This window comes from Anopheles merus, chromosome 3L (genome assembly GCF_017562075.2).
Source record: "Anopheles merus strain MAF chromosome 3L, AmerM5.1, whole genome shotgun sequence".
Classification (NCBI taxonomy): domain Eukaryota; kingdom Metazoa; phylum Arthropoda; class Insecta; order Diptera; family Culicidae; genus Anopheles; species Anopheles merus.
Window position 1 is genome coordinate 15,054,596 of NC_054085.1, and position 18,545 is coordinate 15,073,140.

At 47.3% G+C, this 18,545-nt stretch overlaps 2 protein-coding genes across 2 annotated transcripts; both read right to left on the bottom strand.

Annotated features, from left to right (window-relative positions):
- Positions 1–451: 451 nt before the first annotated feature.
- Positions 452–14,699, bottom strand: LOC121599832. Its single transcript, XM_041927918.1, has 6 exons — positions 14,557–14,699; positions 6,208–8,703; positions 4,233–4,850; positions 2,989–3,971; positions 2,758–2,915; positions 452–2,641 (listed from the first exon to the last, which is right to left on the bottom strand). Exons 2-6 carry the CDS (start codon positions 8,539–8,541, stop codon positions 2,403–2,405), a joined length of 4,332 nt encoding a protein of 1,443 aa, XP_041783852.1. The 5' UTR covers positions 8,542–8,703; positions 14,557–14,699; the 3' UTR covers positions 452–2,402.
- Positions 14,700–15,162: 463 nt separating this feature from the next.
- On the bottom strand, positions 15,163–17,250 carry LOC121599834 (polyadenylate-binding protein-like). The gene is made up of 4 exons (XM_041927922.1): positions 16,593–17,250; positions 16,357–16,510; positions 15,677–16,282; positions 15,163–15,597 (listed from the first exon to the last, which is right to left on the bottom strand). Exons 2-4 carry the CDS (start codon positions 16,469–16,471, stop codon positions 15,356–15,358), a joined length of 963 nt encoding a protein of 320 aa, XP_041783856.1. The 5' UTR covers positions 16,472–16,510; positions 16,593–17,250; the 3' UTR covers positions 15,163–15,355.
- Between the last annotated feature and the right edge of the window lie 1,295 nt (positions 17,251–18,545).

Below are 18,545 nucleotides of genomic sequence, written 5' to 3' on the forward strand. Positions count from 1 at the left end.
TATTTAAAATATGAAATCTATGTCGTTTTTTTGTGTCCGCGATACTGGTTAGAGGCTGGTTCCATCTCGCTCGCTCTCGGTTTAATGTGTATAAGAAAGCACGAATAATATGTTTCGTGTTTTGTTTTAAAAACTATAAAATATAGCATAACTACTCCGTTAGTCTGTTAGAGAGTATATATGTATACCGTGCAATATAAACGCAGAAAGCAGATATATGAAAACCTCCTAAAAACAGAACAAAAAAGATAATAACACTAACATTTGCCGATTTATACGCCTCTATTGTGGCATTAACGTTTACTTTCGAGTTTACTAAACATGATGAAATATAGAAAAAGTTACTATAAAAACGTAAGATTCAACCGACAAAAGCGTGCAATGGTTCATCACTCACTCCTGCGTCACATTCATATAAAAAAGAGGCAACGAAAAAGCAACAATCAAATCGCGACCTTTTATAAAAACGCCCCCTCTCTCTCTGTCTCTCTCATTCTCTCTCTCTCACACACACTCTCTCTCTCTCTCTCGCTCTCTTATAAAACTGGAAGGCACATCGCCGAAAAGAAAAACAAGCATTTTCAGCTTCCCATTTACCCTTTTCCCGCTTGGAGGAGATGGAAGCGCGCACAAACAAAGGCAGGCTCGTTTGTATTAAAAAAAAACACATTTTTTCCTCCTTATCACAATTCAACACACTGCTAATACACATAAATAAGTGTTCTTCCTTTTCTATATATATAAACCATATATATGTAAAAAAATGAACATAAATTGGCAAATAGTTTTCCGTAGGTTAGCTTCTCTGTTGTGTTTGTATATAAATTGTATATGTATCTATATATGTATATATATAGCTCGAGCTGCACATTTCAAGGCATATATCATAAGGTTTCAGCGGTTTCGTTTATCACAATCACAAGTCCACAACAAGTCTATGACTTGTTTAATGTTCCCTCTCTTTCTATCTCTCTCTCTCTCTTTCTTTAGTAGCTCCTGGCATTAGCCCGATCCTTTCAAAATTTGGACCCTTTTTTCACTCATCGTCCATTGCCAGCCGGCGGAGGAAGCACTGCAGTATTTGTGAGCTCCTTTTATTATCTCAACAAACCTTTCTTATCATCGTTTTTTTATGTTTTCATTTCCGCAATAGTATAAAACCCGCGCGAGCAAGTTAACGCCACTCTATCTACTAATATTCAACACTTTCCAACGCGTTTTTTCCACGCTTCATAATTCCACAATTGGCAAAATACGTTAAAATATAATCCTTCTCTTTAATCGCTAAATGAAAAGTGTTTATCGTTTTGTGTATCATATAAGATTATTGGTGTATAACAACAAAAAAAGAAAGAAGTATATGGAAAGCGCAATATTAATAGGAGACAAAATTTTGGCAATTTTCGTTTCAAATTCTTAGCAGTAAATAAATCGCGCTCACTCACTCCTTCACCGACATTATATAGCTGGCCAAACGCCGAACTCTGCTGGCGTTTTGATTGTTAGTTTCTTTAATTCAAGTAAAAATCGAGTACATTCATTGCGATCAAATACGTAAATTCAGCGCAAATTACACGTACGTTCTCCATTTCACTTCACACTACCTTTCGATTGAGTGTAGTTGTAGCTAATAAAAATGAGGGGGGAAAAGGAGAAAACAAAACGGTTCATAACCATTGGAAAGAAATGTAAATAAATATGAGAAAACAGACAGCGTTTCAACACCCAAAAAAAAAGACCGTTTCCGTTAGCATCCTTTCTAGCTTGTATTGTTGTCGTCCGTTCGTTCCGTACATTCATCTGGGAAAGGGTCTCTTGCTACGCCAAGAGGTGTTAGTTGGAAGTTCCATTTATAAAACCATAATTGTATTTGGGGTTGGTACTCTTACCAACCCACGTGCAATTCTGTCTGCACAATTCGGCTGCTGCGCATCTTCGTACGCAAAATGCAGCGACATTCTCCGTTTCTGTAGTCTGTTGTGCCGCTGCGGTTTTCGCTAATAAATCTCTTCGAGTTCCTTTTGAATCAATCAAGGATAATAATAATTCATTACAATGGAATGCTACTTATCAATACGTTCAAAAACAACATCCTACTGCTCTTCTCCCTTGCATCACGCCAAGCATATTTCATGCTTGCAGGTGCTTCCCTCCTATGCGCGAAAGCCTTTTTCCATCATGCGTTAAGTATTTTTAAATCTCGGTGCGAATTAAATATGTGTTCCCATGGTGTATGTGTGAGTGAGTGTGTGTTCGAAGGCGTTGGCTTAGCAACGCTCACGCACACGCACACACACACGCAATAAATATTCTCTCGTTCGTTTAACATCTAAAAAAAGGGGAAGGATAAACAACTTCAACAACAAACGACCCCTGCTTGGGGGGTCGTGATTTTCCCGTCTCTAGACGGTGTGCGCTTCGGCCGCATAAACGGCCCTGCCCTCGTCCACGAGTATTTTATGCAGCACTATATCGTCCTCCCCGGACACGTCGATCAGCTCGAGCTCGATCAGCTGCTCCTGCGGATTGAGCTCGTCCGGCTGGATGCTGCGCACGATGCTGGCAAAGTTGCAGTCAGCGGTCAGCTCCTTGAACCGCATCGCGTCCGATATGGTCCAATCGTGGTGCAGCGGTTTTACACCTACACGGGAGAGAAAGAGAGAGAGAGAGAGAGAGAGAGAGAGAGAGAGATTGGCATTAATAATTGATTGGTTTCTTTGGTTCACAATCAAAGCCTACTAAGGGGCCCTTCCTTACCGTAAAGCTTGGCTTTAATGGCCTGCTGTGGCAGTACGCGAAACTCGGGCGGCAGTACACGCAGTGCACCGGCATCGAGCTGCTGCACCTGTCCGAAATCACAAAAGTAGGCGTGGATCGGCGTCGGTCCAAACGGGTTAATGTTCACCACCAGGGCACTGTCGAGCGTGAAATTAAACACATTCAAATGATGGTCGAAATCGGCCCCAATTTCCCATCTCCCGCACTTACCGGTACCAGTGGCCGAGATTGTTGACGGCCGCGTACGCTTCGCCCGGCCGGACCTGATCCTTCCGAACCGGTTGGGCTTTCGTCATGCAAAAGTCCTGCAGTTCGCGCATCAGCTTGTCCAGCTGCTCCAGGTAAGCGTACGGCTGGACGAAGAAAAACTTCGGATTGTTGGCGATCGTCACCTTCACGTTAAACACCTGCCCGACGGCGGGGAGCGTTATTTTCGCCAGCTTGGCGATTGCTTTCGCACCGGCGGTGATGGTCGTCGTCGACGTGGTGTTCTTTTTCGCATCCGCCGCGCCCTTGCTGAGGTGCAGCGCATCGAACCGGCTGGCCAGCTCTTTGCCATCCGAGCTGCTCATCGAGTAGCTGGTCCCCGTCGACTGCGAAACGGTGGTCGTGTCCGAGCCCGAATTGTTCACCGAACCGGGCCCCCCATCCTCACCGAAACCGACGCGCGGCGAAAGGCTGATGCGTTCCGAGCCCATCTCGAGCTCCTTCTCGATCTTGATCGCCTCGTTCACGCAGACCAGTATGTTGTTGCCGGCTTCGCGGTCCGACACGTGCACGTACAGCTTCACCAGCGGCAGGATGGCGGACGCCATCGAGAACACCTTCGCCATCGCCGGGACGGCCGGCTTCAGGAAGGCACGCAGGCGGGACAGTACCTGCGGATCGGCACAGCCCGGCAGCTCGTACATGCGCATCCGGATGGCTTGCGGCGGGTAGCTGCGCAGCCCGAGGCTGAGCGAATCGAGCCGATAGATGTTTTGCACGTTCGCACGCCGCCGGCACCCGATGTCCACGTAGTGCATGCGGCAGTACGGACCGGACTCTTCCGCCTCCCGCACCGCACGGTACCATTTGCCGTCGGTTTCGTCCTGCACCAGGTAGAGCTGCTGCTGGTCGGACGCTTTGGTGTTGTACAGGCCACGGTGCTGGTCCTCCAGTGCGTCCGATTGTGTCAGATTGGTGATCAGTTTCTGGAGTGGAAAATGAAGTCAATTAAAAGCATTGTAACGAAGATGCACCGCCCAACAACAGTCACGCTACGCAACACACCAAATCGAGCGATTGCCCAATTTACTAACGGTGCAATCAAACAGTAAAAAAAGCAAAAACTGCACGACTGCACAGCCTACTGACAACAGTTCAACCCCTTTCACTGATCCTCGATCAAGCGTAACCACCAGGTGACTGACCCCCAAAACCACCCAACGAACTCTCAACGCCACAACACCTACCTGTATGTAGTTCATCGCACCGTCCTTCTGACAGTACACGTCACCCTGGTCGTCCACGTACGTAATGCTTACGTAGTTGACCGACTTCCGGTTCAGCTCCGGCACCGGCATGCTCTTGCAGATCTGCTGCAGCAGTATCGGATTCACCACCTCGTCCTCCGCCGACGACGTATCGTACAGCACGACCTTCAGCGAGCTCGACCCAATGCCGTCCCGCTGTTCGGCCTGCTCGTACTCCTCCCGCTTCGACAGTATCATCCCGATCAGCACGCGATGGTTGATGCGCTGGCCGAGGATGTGTTTGGCAGTCGGGTTTTCGCTAAAGTCTTCCAGCCCCTCGAGCGTGAAGCAGATGGCCTGGGCGGGCAGGTCCAGGTACTGCGGCTCGCACCGGTACAGCTGATCCAGTGCCAGCTGCTCGCTGTCGCCGATGTCGATGAAGAAGCACTGGCACTGGTTCGTCTCGTAGTTGATCTCGACCACGCGCACCCGGAACCAACAGTCGCTGATCGAGACGAGATAGTACTCGCCGACCGCGGCCGCCACGTCCTTTTTCGCGCTCGTCTGGTTCGTCATCATCGACATTTCGATGTCGGTAATGAGCGAATCCATCTTGTCCTGTAGAAGAAAAGAGAGGCAAAACGGATAGAATAAAAATTAAATATATGGTTTAATCAACAAAAAAGGGAAATAATGTACTCAGTTACAAGCTTTTCAATACTAAATGTTCTAATAAATAATAGATAATTCTATTCTCTATGCCAAAAGAGACAGAACATGCTTTATAACGATTTTTAATTGATCTTTTCCATACAGGGTTTTCCAACTCACTTACGAATGTAAATCGTTGGTATTCACCGCATGCAATATGTTAATTCACATCAGTCTGATGTTTCATTTCCATACTCCTAATTTTTAAAGGCTTTTCCAAATCATATTCGAATATGCACATCATTATTCAACGCCTATCCAATGATTTTCAACAGCTGTCATACATTGTATTCGCATCACAATAAAGTTTCAGCTCGCCGCGCATGATTTTCAACAAATCACAAAGAACTGTCAAATTCAATTCAGCTTGCAGTGTGTTGAAAATCATAAAGATGAAACTGAACAATTAACGTGATGTAAATACAACATTTGACAGCTGTTGAAAAACATAGCAAGCAATGAAAACAGTTGTTGACGTTCTAAATTGACTCGGAAAACTCTGTAATTTCTTCAGCACGATTCTCAACACGTCTCAAGCTGGATGCTTGATCAGTTCTTTGTGATGTGTTGAAAATCATAATTAAAATCTGAAATTTCATTATGAAACAAATGCACCGTTTGACAGGTGTTGAAAAACATCTTGAAGGCGGTTAATAAATAATGTGCACATTCGAAAGTGACTTGGAACAGCTCTCAAATGGTGTATTTGCACCACAATTAAATTCCAATTCTTACACATGATTTTCAACACATCACAGAGAACTGTCAAACTTAATCCAGCTTGAAACGTGTTGAAAATCATGTGGAAGAACTGAAAAATTATTGTGATGCAATTAAAACATTTGATAGCTGTTGAAACACATCTTGCAAGCAATGAAAATTGGAAATTGACTTGGAAAACCCTGTATCCCCCCTCTTCCAAGCAATTCCCCTTTCTGGGAAAACCCTCTTCCAAGCAATTTTTCAACAGCTGTCAATTGGTGTATTTGCTTCAATTCATTCAATATTATACTTACACATGATTTTCAACACATTACTTAGGACTGTCAAACAAGATCAAGTTTGAAATGTGTTGAAAATCACGTGGAAGAATTGAATCATTCTTGTTATGGAAATACAACATTTGACAGCTGTTGAAAAACATCTCGCAAACAATGAAAAATGGCGTGGGCAATGTGACGAACATTACATTTTCATAGCCAAAAGTAAGAGACTTCAACCAACGTGTAATAATAATAATGCCCCACCCAAAACCACTACTCACGCTATACTCCTTGCCGACGAGCCGCGCCCAAACCTCCACCGTCGAGACCGGATTCGTGACGTACAGATTCCAGTACTGTTCGTCCCACGGCAGCGTCAGCTGATTTACCGCCATCTGGCACGCCTCGGACGTGTTCGACTCCACGTCCGACCCGGACGGTTGCTCCCGCGCGTACACAATCCAGTCCCCGTTCGGGCCGTCCTCCAGCACGAACAGCTGGTTCGAGTACTGGTCGATGATCGCGAACCAGTGGTCCGGCAGCAGCGCCCGGTGCGTCTCCTGGAACGCGTTCGGGATGTTCTTGCTGAACATGCCGTGCGGGCAGCTCGCCAGCAGCCCGTGGATGTGGTGCGCAATGTCGCGGTCCGAGTCCAAACACTTGCTGTACAGCTGGCGGGATTCGTCGCGCCGGATCGCCTCGATCGCGTTCATCGCCGCCGCAAACTGGCCCTCGAACTGGCTGACAAAGTCTTCCGGGTAGGTCGAGTAGGAGGAACCGTTCACCGTCACCAGGCACTGGTAGCGGCCGCTCTTCAGCTTGTAGTAACCGTACTCCGGCCTTGCAAAGCCTTTGTGCTGGCTGTACCGCATCAGTATCTCGACCGGCGTAGCGTTCGGATCGTCCCAGGTGAACACGCCGCCCGTTGCGGCTCCATTCACCATGCCCGATGCGGTGTAGGATGAGCCGTTAGTGGGGTAGAAGCTGGTACCGCTTGGAAGGGTTGTTGTTTTGGACGGTAGTTTCGATTCCATTGGCGGTGTCGGTTCGGTGACGATCGGAGGAGAGGTCTGCAGTTTGGCCACCTTCTCCAGATCCTCGTCCGCCACCTCCTGGTTGATCTTTAGCCGATCTTGGAGCGACTTCTTGCCCGGCAGGGTGGGCAGTTTGGGCGGTTCGATGTAAGGCATCGCATTGGGCGGTACACGAGCGCCCTGGTAGGGATAGGCGGCGGTGGCGGCGGTGGACGTCCGTTCGTCCAGTGATTTCGCCCGCTGGTAGGCCGGTGCAGCAGAAGCAGCAGGTGCTCGTGCGGGTGCTGGTGCGACCGCAGGGGTAGTGGGTGCACTGCTGCCCTCTCCCGGCACTGCTGCCTTCGCCACGTTCAGTCTTGAGTTTACACTTTTCGCTGGGGCGGTGGCGATCGGCGGCGGGACCGCGATCGACATCAGCGGCAGCGGGGCGGGCGGCATTGGCAACGAAACCACCCGACCGGATCCGGACAACACGACGTTCAGCCTGTTACTACCACCGTTGCGAGCGGCAGCTTCCTTCGCTTGCGATGCATTTCGTGCATTCGATCCCTGTTGCTGTTGCTGCTGCTGCTGCTGCTGTGGCTTTTTAGCGCTTTTGTCTTCGACGCTAAACGGTAGCTGCTTTCGTGCAGTAGTACCACCACTCTGCCGGACGGCATTACCCACCCCGACCACGTTGGAGGAAACGGTTGCGAGCGCTTTGCCCGCCTGGCGCATCTCGACCGACGAGCGGCTGAGCGTGCTGTTCCGCTCGTTCAGCCTGTGTCGTAAATCGTTGGAAGAAAGCTGCTGCTGCTGCTGTCCGCCTCCATTGAGATTGTAATTCTTCGTCGAGCGGCTGTTATTGTTCGCCTCGGGCGAGGCTGAGTTTCCATTGCGCTGCGCGTTCTGCTGGGGCGAAGCAGCACCTTTGCTCTTGGTAATTGCCCGCAACTGCTGTCCCTGTGCTTGCTGCTGACCACCACCACCACTGCCACCGTTCGTTGTCCAAAAGCCCTGGGACCGGAACCCTTTCGACGATTGCTGCTGCTGCTGGGGCACCGCCCCGAACGTGACCGACTTCTTGGGCGAGTAGCCGCTGCCACTGTTCGTCGTGCGCCCCCCGCCCGACATCTGCTGGTAGATGCGGCTGTACGCGGTCGCCGGACTAGCGAAACCCTTCGCACTCCACGGTCCGGTCGGTTGGCGCAGCGCGACAAAGCTCGACTTCTTGCCCGAGCCGCCGCTCTTGTTCGTTTTCTGGGCCGCCACCATGTTCTGGATGTGGGCCGAGTCGCGGTTCGGCTTGATGTAGATGCGCGTCGATTCGCCCGCGCTCGCCTTGATCAGAAACTCGCCGCTCGCGAGCAGAAACTCCTCGACGGTGGAGAAACCAAACTTTCGGTAGGGCAGCGGGTCGCCCTCGAGCTGTCGGTAGTCGCGCAGCACGCTCAGCACGTTGGACGTTTCTTTGCGCGAGGCCACGAGCGCCCGGACGACCGAGATGGCTGCCAGGGCTTCCTCCGATAGGGCACCCCCACCACCACCACCGTTTGTTGGGGTGGCGGTGGCCGTTTTGGTGTTCCCACTGGGTGAAGGCATTTTGTGTGTGTGAGTCGTTCTGGGTTGGGGGGGTTTTTGGGCTTTCGCGATCCCACTGTGGAAGACGCTGGGGGGAAAGCGTCCACCGCGCACCGTTTACCGGTCGAATCGGACGTCAATCGGGTTGGTTTAGTACACTTTTCCACGCACAATTAGCTACTTCTGTGAAAAAGGAAAATAATAAGAGAAAATGGAAATTAAAACAAGACAAAGAGTGTACAAGAAAAAACAATCAAATCGATTTGTGGGCGATTGGTGCAAAGTGCAATAGAAATGTTTCACCGCTCAAAGTACCACCCAAAAAAAAGGCAACTGCAACTGGCATTTGGGAAAACATTTTTCCGCAAAATACAAAAGAAGGTAAAAGAAGAAAAAAACCGTCACTGCGTAACAGCAACAGCAGACAGGAAAGCTTCCTCGCAAATACACACGCATTTATTGGACCATTTTCTATTACGTTGCCTTGCCCCGTTCCGTTCGGATGATTACTTTTCTTGCACTGCGGCCTCCCCTTGGTGCACCACTTCTTCGCCTGATATCTCGGTGGCACACCCTGATGATGATGGCCAAAAACGTTTGCCAGCGAGAAGCACACGGAGAGAACCACTGGAAGCAGAGGGAGGGGAGAGGCAAGCGCAATTAACTTCACTTTTTCCAACGGTACAACAACCCGTACAGGCCCGCTAACGCTAATGGAAACAAACAACTCTCGCCCCAAAAAGACGTTTTAGTCGATGATGTTGGCGGGTGGTGGTTGCCGCCGAGAAGGGGAAGGTGGCAGCAAAAGAAACATAACACAGCAGTGCCAACACAACAGATGCTAGGGAGAGAGAGAGAGTGTGTGTGTGTGTTGTGGCTGCAGCAGCACAATTTTCCTGTGTTTTCGTGCAACTTTTCCTGCGGAGAGTTGCGATTGAGAGTTGAATTTCGTAATTTCTCGACCGTATCAGTTCGCGGTACAGTATTCTATCATTACAGCGTTTTCCAGGAGTTCTCATAGCTTTGGGACACTTAATGCAATGGGAATTGTACTCTATAGCACTCTAGTTGGACACATCTAATAGGAATTTTCAAGGCGCCTGTCCAAAAAGGGCGCCATACAGTCAAATTTCCAACATATGCAGTTCACTTCCAATAAGAAAGAGTCAATATTTATTCTTCCATATTTTCTTTTTATCAGCAAGAAACGTATTTTTGTTTCACTTCCATCGATCGGAACGGAAACACAGACGAGAAAGAATGTTTGAAATTGCGATCACATGATTAGAAAGAGGCAAAAGACGGCTCTACCATGGCGAAGAAGAGAAAATCAAGCAATATGCGTTTTCTTCTTGCGTGCCCGGAGCGAGAGAGAAGAAAACACACTAAAAATATCAAAAAAACGATACGCGATCGATTATGGCGATCGATGGTACAGTTAGGAGAGCAAGCAGTTCATCTTCATCTTCGCATTTCGAGCTACTCTCGCTCCCGTTCGGTTGCTGTTAACGGCTATTAACGTCGTGAAATAATAGAGAAAAGCAATCTTTTAGCTAGCTTTTTAGTTTTTGCCACACAAAATTCGCGATTACGTTTTGTCGAAGATCAGCGCTTAAAGGAATGCACCAAAGGTCGGTTTTGTTAATTTGCTTTCCTTCCCCTCTCATTTGGTATTGCGCCTTGTTTATTTCATCGCTTGAGTATTGATGAGCTAATCTCTTCCAAAGGATGGATAGCGTGTTGTAGCTAATTTATTGCGACACGTATCGACACTTCTCGAGACTCACTCGCCTGTTGGACGTGCGACAAACATGGCTTTAAGCGATGAATTAATCATAAATCCTAAAAGTAGATAACATTTCAAAGGAGTTAATTTTTACCATAAAATTTAAATAAAAGTACATCAAAATCGAACTCCGAATGGAATGTTTTCAATCCCCAGGTCGAGTAGAACGCACAGGTGTGTAGATCCAATTATGGAAATGAGAACCAAACCAGTCCCAGGTTCGTTATTCGGTACGACTTTTTGAAACCTGAACCTCCTTACATTTTCAACATGTTTTTTTTTTTCACTTTAAATCTCCGTTCCAGCCAGGAAGTGAAGTGGAACAACCGAAGCCACGGGGTCTAGAATGACAAAGCTTTCTACCTTTGCCTTAAATCCGATCATGTAAATTAACACTCAAAGGTGGGTGGGTGGCCATTCTTTCAATGACCTTCGGATGATGCAGCCCACTGGCTGGCTGGCTGGCTGTCGGGCCAGTAAAGGCAACAAAAGGGTGCATCGTCCACCACTCCCCGGGAAGCAGTTTGCAAATCAATCTCGAATTTCGTCGCCCCATCGTCATCGTCAACACAAACAATGATCGAATAACGTGCGCTTGCACCAGCAGCCCCCAAAAACGGTGGGGGAAGTAGGTTGCTTTCTTTTGACACTGTTAGTCTCAGTAGTGTTGGACGCAATTCCGGTTGCCGCTCTAATGCTCCATATTTTTGTATTTATCCGTGCGTCCGTCCGTTTCGCCACTTTCCAAACTTTTACGCGGCGGAATGCAAATCGCTGTGCGGGGATCAATTAATGCATGCCTTGGACGTGGACGTCGGACGGGTTGGACCGGACGTGAGGAGTTTACGCTATTAGGCGGCAGAGAGGGGTGGCGTTTTGCAGTTGCAAGTTTGTAATTTTGTCAAACTATTCACGTTTAATAATAACATAAACAATGGACTGCAACCAACTACCCTCCCTTACATCCCCAAAGCAATGTGGCACAGATTTCGAGGTGCATGGGGAGGGTCCACTGCACACAGAGGACGTGACATTCATGCTTTATTCCTTCCTGGGTGGTTCGGTGCTTTCGGGGCATGGCGAGCCAGTTTGATTTGAAGTTTTAAAAGTAAAGTAATTACAGCAATATTAGTTGCTTTCATTGTGGCCAATTTTCAAACATTTTCCTATTTCCTCTACATTATCCTATAAATATCGCCTAAAATCATGTAAATATGTCATATTAAATCACAGATAACTTTTAATCATACGAACAACAAATAAATTGGTTGAAGAATCATTCTGGGGAGGTTAAAAAACGTCCAAGCATAAAACATAAAAAAAACATCTCATTTAGAGACTCTCCTACAGCTGTTTTCTTTTAAATTTGTTCTTTTATGGAATTTGGCTTTTCAATTGGCGCAAAATGCACAACTTTGTGGCCGGTTTCGATAGCGCAATTGTATTTGTAAAATGTCAATGCTCAAATTAAATGTAAATTTACTAAATTGTTTTCAGCGGGCACGAGGGCGTAAGATGAAATTCCTGCACTTGCTGGTATGCGCAACTTTGGGCAAACAATTGTTATCACGGGAAGGAAGAAGATAAAGAAAATTTTTTTCTTTATAATAACACAGCTAGTGTTTTATGTTGGCAAAATTGTTTATACAAAAATTACTATTGTAAAATAAACAGAACTTGTGCAACATTTTAACCCAATTCCTGTTTTCAACATCCCAACATGGTTGAACGAAGATCATGTGGAGGAGGTTGGAAGAGAAGGGTCCAAAAGTAAATCACAACATTATCGAGAATTTGCGCCAACGTCCCACGGCCAAAAGGGAAGCCCATGTGTTTAGAGCGAGACAGAGGGAAACAAAGAGGAAGAAAAGCGAGGGGGTGTTCGTTGTATAAACAATCCCCCCTCCCTTCCATCCCCATCACATCATCGCCTTCGCTGCGGTCTTCGAACCATTGGTCGTACAACAGCATCGAAACCGTTGGGTCCAACCCATTCGTAGTCATCATATTTTTACATTGTTTACAACACGCACACCAAAACACACACACACCCTTCGTGTCTCTTGCGTGCGTTTTCGCGCGGTTACTACTACGAGCAGGGTTTGCATTTTAAAATAGACGATGAAAATGTTATCGTCGACAAACACATAGAGAGAGGGGGGGAGGGGAGGAAATGAGGGAAACTTAATGATCCGCACACGTTGTTTCTGGCGTTGCGTTGTTTAGGCGAACGAAGCAGCGCAAACACAAGTCCCCAATGCACCCGCCAACACGTGCGGCTCGCACCGGTTGAAGAGATTGATCTCGAACTAAGCGGAGAGAGAGAGGGAGGGAGAGAACACGAGAGATCTCTCTCTTCTTTGTGATAAAATCGTGCATTCGTGCGTCTGTGCTCTTGACACGGAATAAAGCGCGTATCAATGCGCATTCTTAGTGTGCCGTTGACCGTAACCATTTTTAGTGCGTGTGACTAATAAGCACAATCAGTAAAAGGGCGAGAGAGAGAGACAGAGAGACAGATAGGGTCATAGACAAACGGAGGCTAGAAAATTCCATCACAGCAATCGAGGAGCAAATCACGCTTGTTGGGGAGGAATTCCATCACATCACAAAACAATTCTCTGTCCCTCTTTCTCTCGTGTCTTCGTTCTCTTTTCCTGCTTGTCCTACAATCTCACTGCCCTTTGGTGATACAATTGTTCGTTTGTGCCTTCCCTTGCTTGATATTATTCAACTCCCTTCCTTTTCAGTGTTTTTCTGTGTCGACTTCATCTCTCTCTCTCTTTCTCTCGTTCCTCCCGTGTGTGTGCGTTATCTTGTTATCATCTTTCCCCCTTCGCAAAACCTTCCTCCTAGAAATCCTTCCTTTAACATCTCTCTCTCTTTTCCTCTTATCAGTTTGTTTGCTTTCCATTCTGCACGAAACGCGAAAGTGAGGATGTATGTTACACGTCACTGCGTCACACACAACCAAACTGCATTGCGTACCCATACACGCACGTGACAGAGAGGGAGAGAGAGAGATAGAACGGCAGGGCCAACTGGTCGTGAATTGGTGATGCCCACACACTGTCACGGGATGTTGTGGAATGCAGCGGCATCGCCCCGAACACACACACGCATTTGGTGGTGCTCTTGTCGGTTATCTAAGCGGCGCGCGCACAACCGGTCAGCCACGTATGCAGCAGCAGTAGACACTGCACACAATAAGAAAATCACCACCCAAAAAACAGACACACACACACACCTCTCTATGCACCGTGGTTCGATCAGTCTCCCGCATCAGTCTGTAATAAAACAACGTTCAAGCTCCTTTTACGGGGAAATGCATTACGCTGCACATTAAACGAATTGTATGCTCCATTTTCACTATTCACTCTGCACTGCCATTTGTCCCTCAGTGAACCTGTTTTCAGCTGTCCCCTCTCTCTCTCTGTTTCCAGCCACTACTTAGCAACTGGCCATCTTCCACGACAGTTCCCCAACGCGACCTGCTGCTGCGTGGTGGCCCAGTTTGCAGCAACCGATCTGGTTCTCGATCTCGCTCTCTTCCTTTCTCTTTCTTCCTCACGCCCTCTTCACTGGTTGGCATATGAACGTGGGCCAACAATGCGATGATAGCAGCACCAGCAACACAGCAAACACTGACACAGGCCCGGGAAAAGGGCAAGAATCCCTTACTCAGCACACACGAGCGCCCCTGCTGGACATACGGGGATTGAATTACTTTATAGCAGCACACATACACACACTGGCACCTAGCACCGTTCCATTTTTGCACGACCGTACAGAAGAAGCAGCACTTCCACTTTCTACCACCGATCTACTCCTGCAAGCAGAAAACAGCAGCAGTAGGCGAGACTACAGCACTTTTCGACCACGTTCCTGCGCCATTTTCCGACTAATTCTCCAGCAGCGCACACATACACAACACAGCAACGGCGTTCTCGCATGGGACTCCACCTGTGCTGGGGCACACACAATCGTCAGGCACGCACACCCACTCTGCCGCCCTCCTCCTTGCGCGGGGATTGCACCTTTTCTTTGCCCTTGTTTCCCTCCACGAAAATTGTGATCGTTCCGACAAAAAAAATTGAACTACACACAACGACACAGCCCATTGATTGATCTCGCGCGGGTTTTGATTCTATTGCATCTCCGCCCCTTCTCGTCCCCCGCACACACACACACACACAAACGTACGAGAAACTCTGGAAAGTCGTCCGCCCGTCGTAGCCCGTTTTGCTTACCTCTGCCGTACGAGACGGGGCGAAATTGTAGTGCGCTTTTTCACCAGCACGACCAGCATCGACGGAGCGGAGAGAAACGATTGATCGCGACCCGCCAGCGAGAGCGCTGATTAAGCAGAAAATCTGACAAAAACGGCCACGCACACTACTGCAATGGGGAGGCCGTGAGTGGGTTTTTGGCGAAACGTCACACGGTGGGCGAATGTTTGATCATACAGTGGACAACATTACAAATCTGTCGTGTATTGTTTTGTGTGAATTCAGTTTATTTTCGATGCTTTTGAGGAGCTGTACTTCACAGAAAGAAAAGAAAATATTGTGCAAATTATAATACATGCATAATGAAGTTAAATCGCATTCCTGTTGGAATATTCTTCTATAGACATGTAAGCTCTCTAAAAAGGGACAAAGCTTCCAGTGTGCGGTGAGCTAGTTTATGCTGCCGAGGTGAAGAGTTGCGGCAGGATCGAACGAGCCGCGGTTTTTCTCAATCGAGGTGTTTCAAGCTGGTTTTAAAAATTAAATTCAAAATGTTGACTAAATAAAAGCGAACAATTTGCTATTTCACAGGGCAGCGCAAAGAATTTACAACTAAAGCTAAATAAGATAGGCCAGTAGCAAGTTATTGGATTTTGTGAAATATATTATATGTTGAATGATTAAATACAATGAACTAGAAGTGTGAACAGGCAGAATGGGCTTGGGCCATGCTTGCGAGAAAGCATTCCAGAGCCTCATTTGATAACGAATGATAAACTAATTCTACCCCTCATATACTTCCCCATTAGGACACAAACTCTTACAGAAGCCGTAGTCGCGCAATTGACGCTGACTCTACCTCTGCAATAAGGCGTTCGGCGGCCTCCACCTTCTGCTTGAGCAAATTCGGCTGGTCCAGCATCAAGGACAGCTGCGCATTATCAAACTCGAGCAGTAGTTGTACGATCTGTTCACGTTTCTCTGGAAAAACGCCTCGCACAGCCGCACTCAACCGGATGGCAAACGATTGTTTCTCGCGTGCGGCATCGTCCGACGTCGGAGCTGAAAACAGACCCCAAAGAGGTTCGATTATTTACAGGAACATCTTGCCGCACCGCTAATCACAGTTTGGGCTACCCACCGAGAGGAAGGGGAGACACATCGTTCAGTGTGGTTGCACGGGTGGACGAATCATCTGGTTTAAAGTAGATGTCAAACTTTTCCTTCCGCAGTTCGCTCTTCGTTTTCACGTATTCCACCGTTAGACGATTCCCTAGCACGCGGGCACCATTTAGGTTCGCGATCGCAAGAGCAGCATGTTCGGACTTGTGGAAGCAGACGGTGGCCATGCCCGACGGGTAGCCCCGGTCGATGCCGCGCTCGTCCATTACCAAGTTCGCGTACTTAACGCTGCCCTGCGTCGCGAACAGCTGGAGCAGCTGCTTCCGTGTTACATCTTCGGGAAGATGCTTAACGTACAGCACATTTTTCTGCACCACCGTCGCGTGAAGACGCTTCCCGTTCGGAAACTGGTGCTTGCCGTGCAGCACCGCCACCGCTTTCACCGCATCTTCTTCGAGCTTGAAGTTGACAAAGCCAAAGCCACGACTTTTGCCATCCCGCATGATGATGCGATGGCTGGTGATGCAGCCAAACTTCATGAACAGGTTACGCAGCTCCGAGGCTGTAAAGTTTGCTGGGAAATCCTTCACATACACCTGCGTATCGTTATCAGTGGGGGGATTTTCTGTAGGGATTCATGAACCAATTACCCCAATTAGATAGCTCACTCGAGATGGCAATCTTATGCGTGTTCAATACCTTTCGAAGTTCCGCTACTTTTGGGGCCGGTTTGGGAAGACAAAGTGTAGGATGGTCTGAGATAATTCCGCTCTCCAACGGAACGGTTGATACGGTGGGTACGATGCATAAACATTTTATCAAAATTCGATAGATTTTTTGAATGCTGGTAATACTGAAACACGAAGAATGAATCATTAAATGTTCATATCTCAACACAGATATAAACATCATTCGCGCATTCAAACATTACTTACATTGTTTCCGCTAGCACTGTGTGTTCAAACTGCTGAACTAAGCACTGTCGGTGCACATTGAAGTTTAGATAAGAGCCAACGTGCTCAGAGACCACTCGAGCGCACGCTGCCTTTCTTTATCAACGCAAGCGAGTTAGTTTCGGAGCGCTCCAACAATGCGCGACAACTTGTAAGCACGGCAACACTTTTACAAGTGCCATAAGTTACAGGTCTCACTAGCGCCCCCTAGCTGAGGTCTTCCGAGCACAAGACCTGTCAAAACGTTTTGGAATTAGAGCCGTTACAAAGTTGTCTCTTTGCACTACAGTGGAGTTGTTACTTTCAATTCCTGATAGATGTCTTGTAGATTTAAATTCCTGGCTAGAAATTGGGAACATGGAAAATGTCTCAACTCGGCTCTACCTCACGTACGTGCTTAATCTTGATACGAGAACAAATCCATAATCTGGCCATCGTTCAGTTCTGTGCCGATCATCTTCTACTCTTCTCAGACGCTACAAAGTCTGCTCTTGTCATCTGTAGTCATAACAACGATGTTCTTGTACGTCTGGAGTCAGTGCTTCCTTAGGTAGCATATACTTACCTCAGATCTGTGGGTACATTCTTGTAATCCGAAATACATTAATTCTTTAATTAAACACATTTAAGGACCTTTAAAGGACGGAAGGATTTTCCCATTCAAACAATTTATCCCATAAAAGTATGCATCTTTCTTTCGAATCAAAATCAGCTTCTGAGGTGCAAGCATTTCCGGATCTTATCGTTTTTTTATTGAAATTGATAAACATTTTTGCGTTGGTATTGGTTGGAAAAAATTTTCACCTCATACAATTTAGAGTAGCCCGGATATTTTAAATTTTCTTATCTGAAACACGTTATTATCCTTCTTCGCAGCGAGAGACCGTGCTGCCCGCTGTCCGACTTTTGGTTAGCGCACGCCACACTCGACGCACAGATCTAGTTAGCAATGAATTTACCAGCCAGTCAGCCAGCCTGCCAGCGGCAGCAGGATTGATCTTTCGATTCCAACTCGTTCTCTAAACTGATGTTGTTCTTCCGAAGAAGTGTGTTTGCTGTTGTTCTCGTCTGATGTAAACAGTTTTTCATCCCCATCCGCGTGGGGTTTTTCGTGCCTTTGCTGGCAAACTTAACCTATCATCCGGATGGTTTTACTCCCCAGCACTCCTCTCTTTCCCACTCACTGTGATGACCGCAGTGACACACAGTGCTGCGCAATAGCTCGCTGAAAGATGTTCGGTACAAACAGTCATCGATATCCATCCACGTTTCTCTCAAGCGCACACGTTCTTCTTGGCGAGAGATGTGAAATTTTGTGCACAGGTTGGAGGTGGAAAAATTACTCTTTCCATCCCAAAAACAAATCCTGTGATTGCGTGCTTTGTGTTGAACGTAAAAATGGTTTGCCGCGACTTTCTTCTTCTAGGTCTTCTCTATACTCTTGAAAAGTGAAATTTACGTGGATTCTTCGCGCCCTTCTCTCGTACTCTTCTAATCTTTCAGTTAGTTGGTCTCATTTGTCTAGTGGTTGCTGCAAATAGCCATTGCAGAGTCATTACTGTGTTCTTGTGTTTCCATGCACACCTTTTACACACTTCTGCCCTGCTTCACTCACTCGGGGTACACGCGGCAAGGAGTGTGTCGTCCTCTACTTGGTTGGAGAAAGAAGGTTTTAAAATCTAGATTTTGACAAAGCTACCTTGGGGGGCCTACGCGGGAATACTATTTTGATAGAAAAAAAAGGGATAAAGATTCCATTTTGCTCATTTCTATCGGGAATCTTTACCCTGAACTGAAAACGGTGTCTCTACTATCTCCAAACTATAGTAATGGCTGGAGCCATCGAAAAGGTCGAATCCTCAAAACGTCGAAATCGATTCTCTCACGAAAGGAGATACTACAACAAGGAAAAACCCTACTGTCAAACAAAAAAAG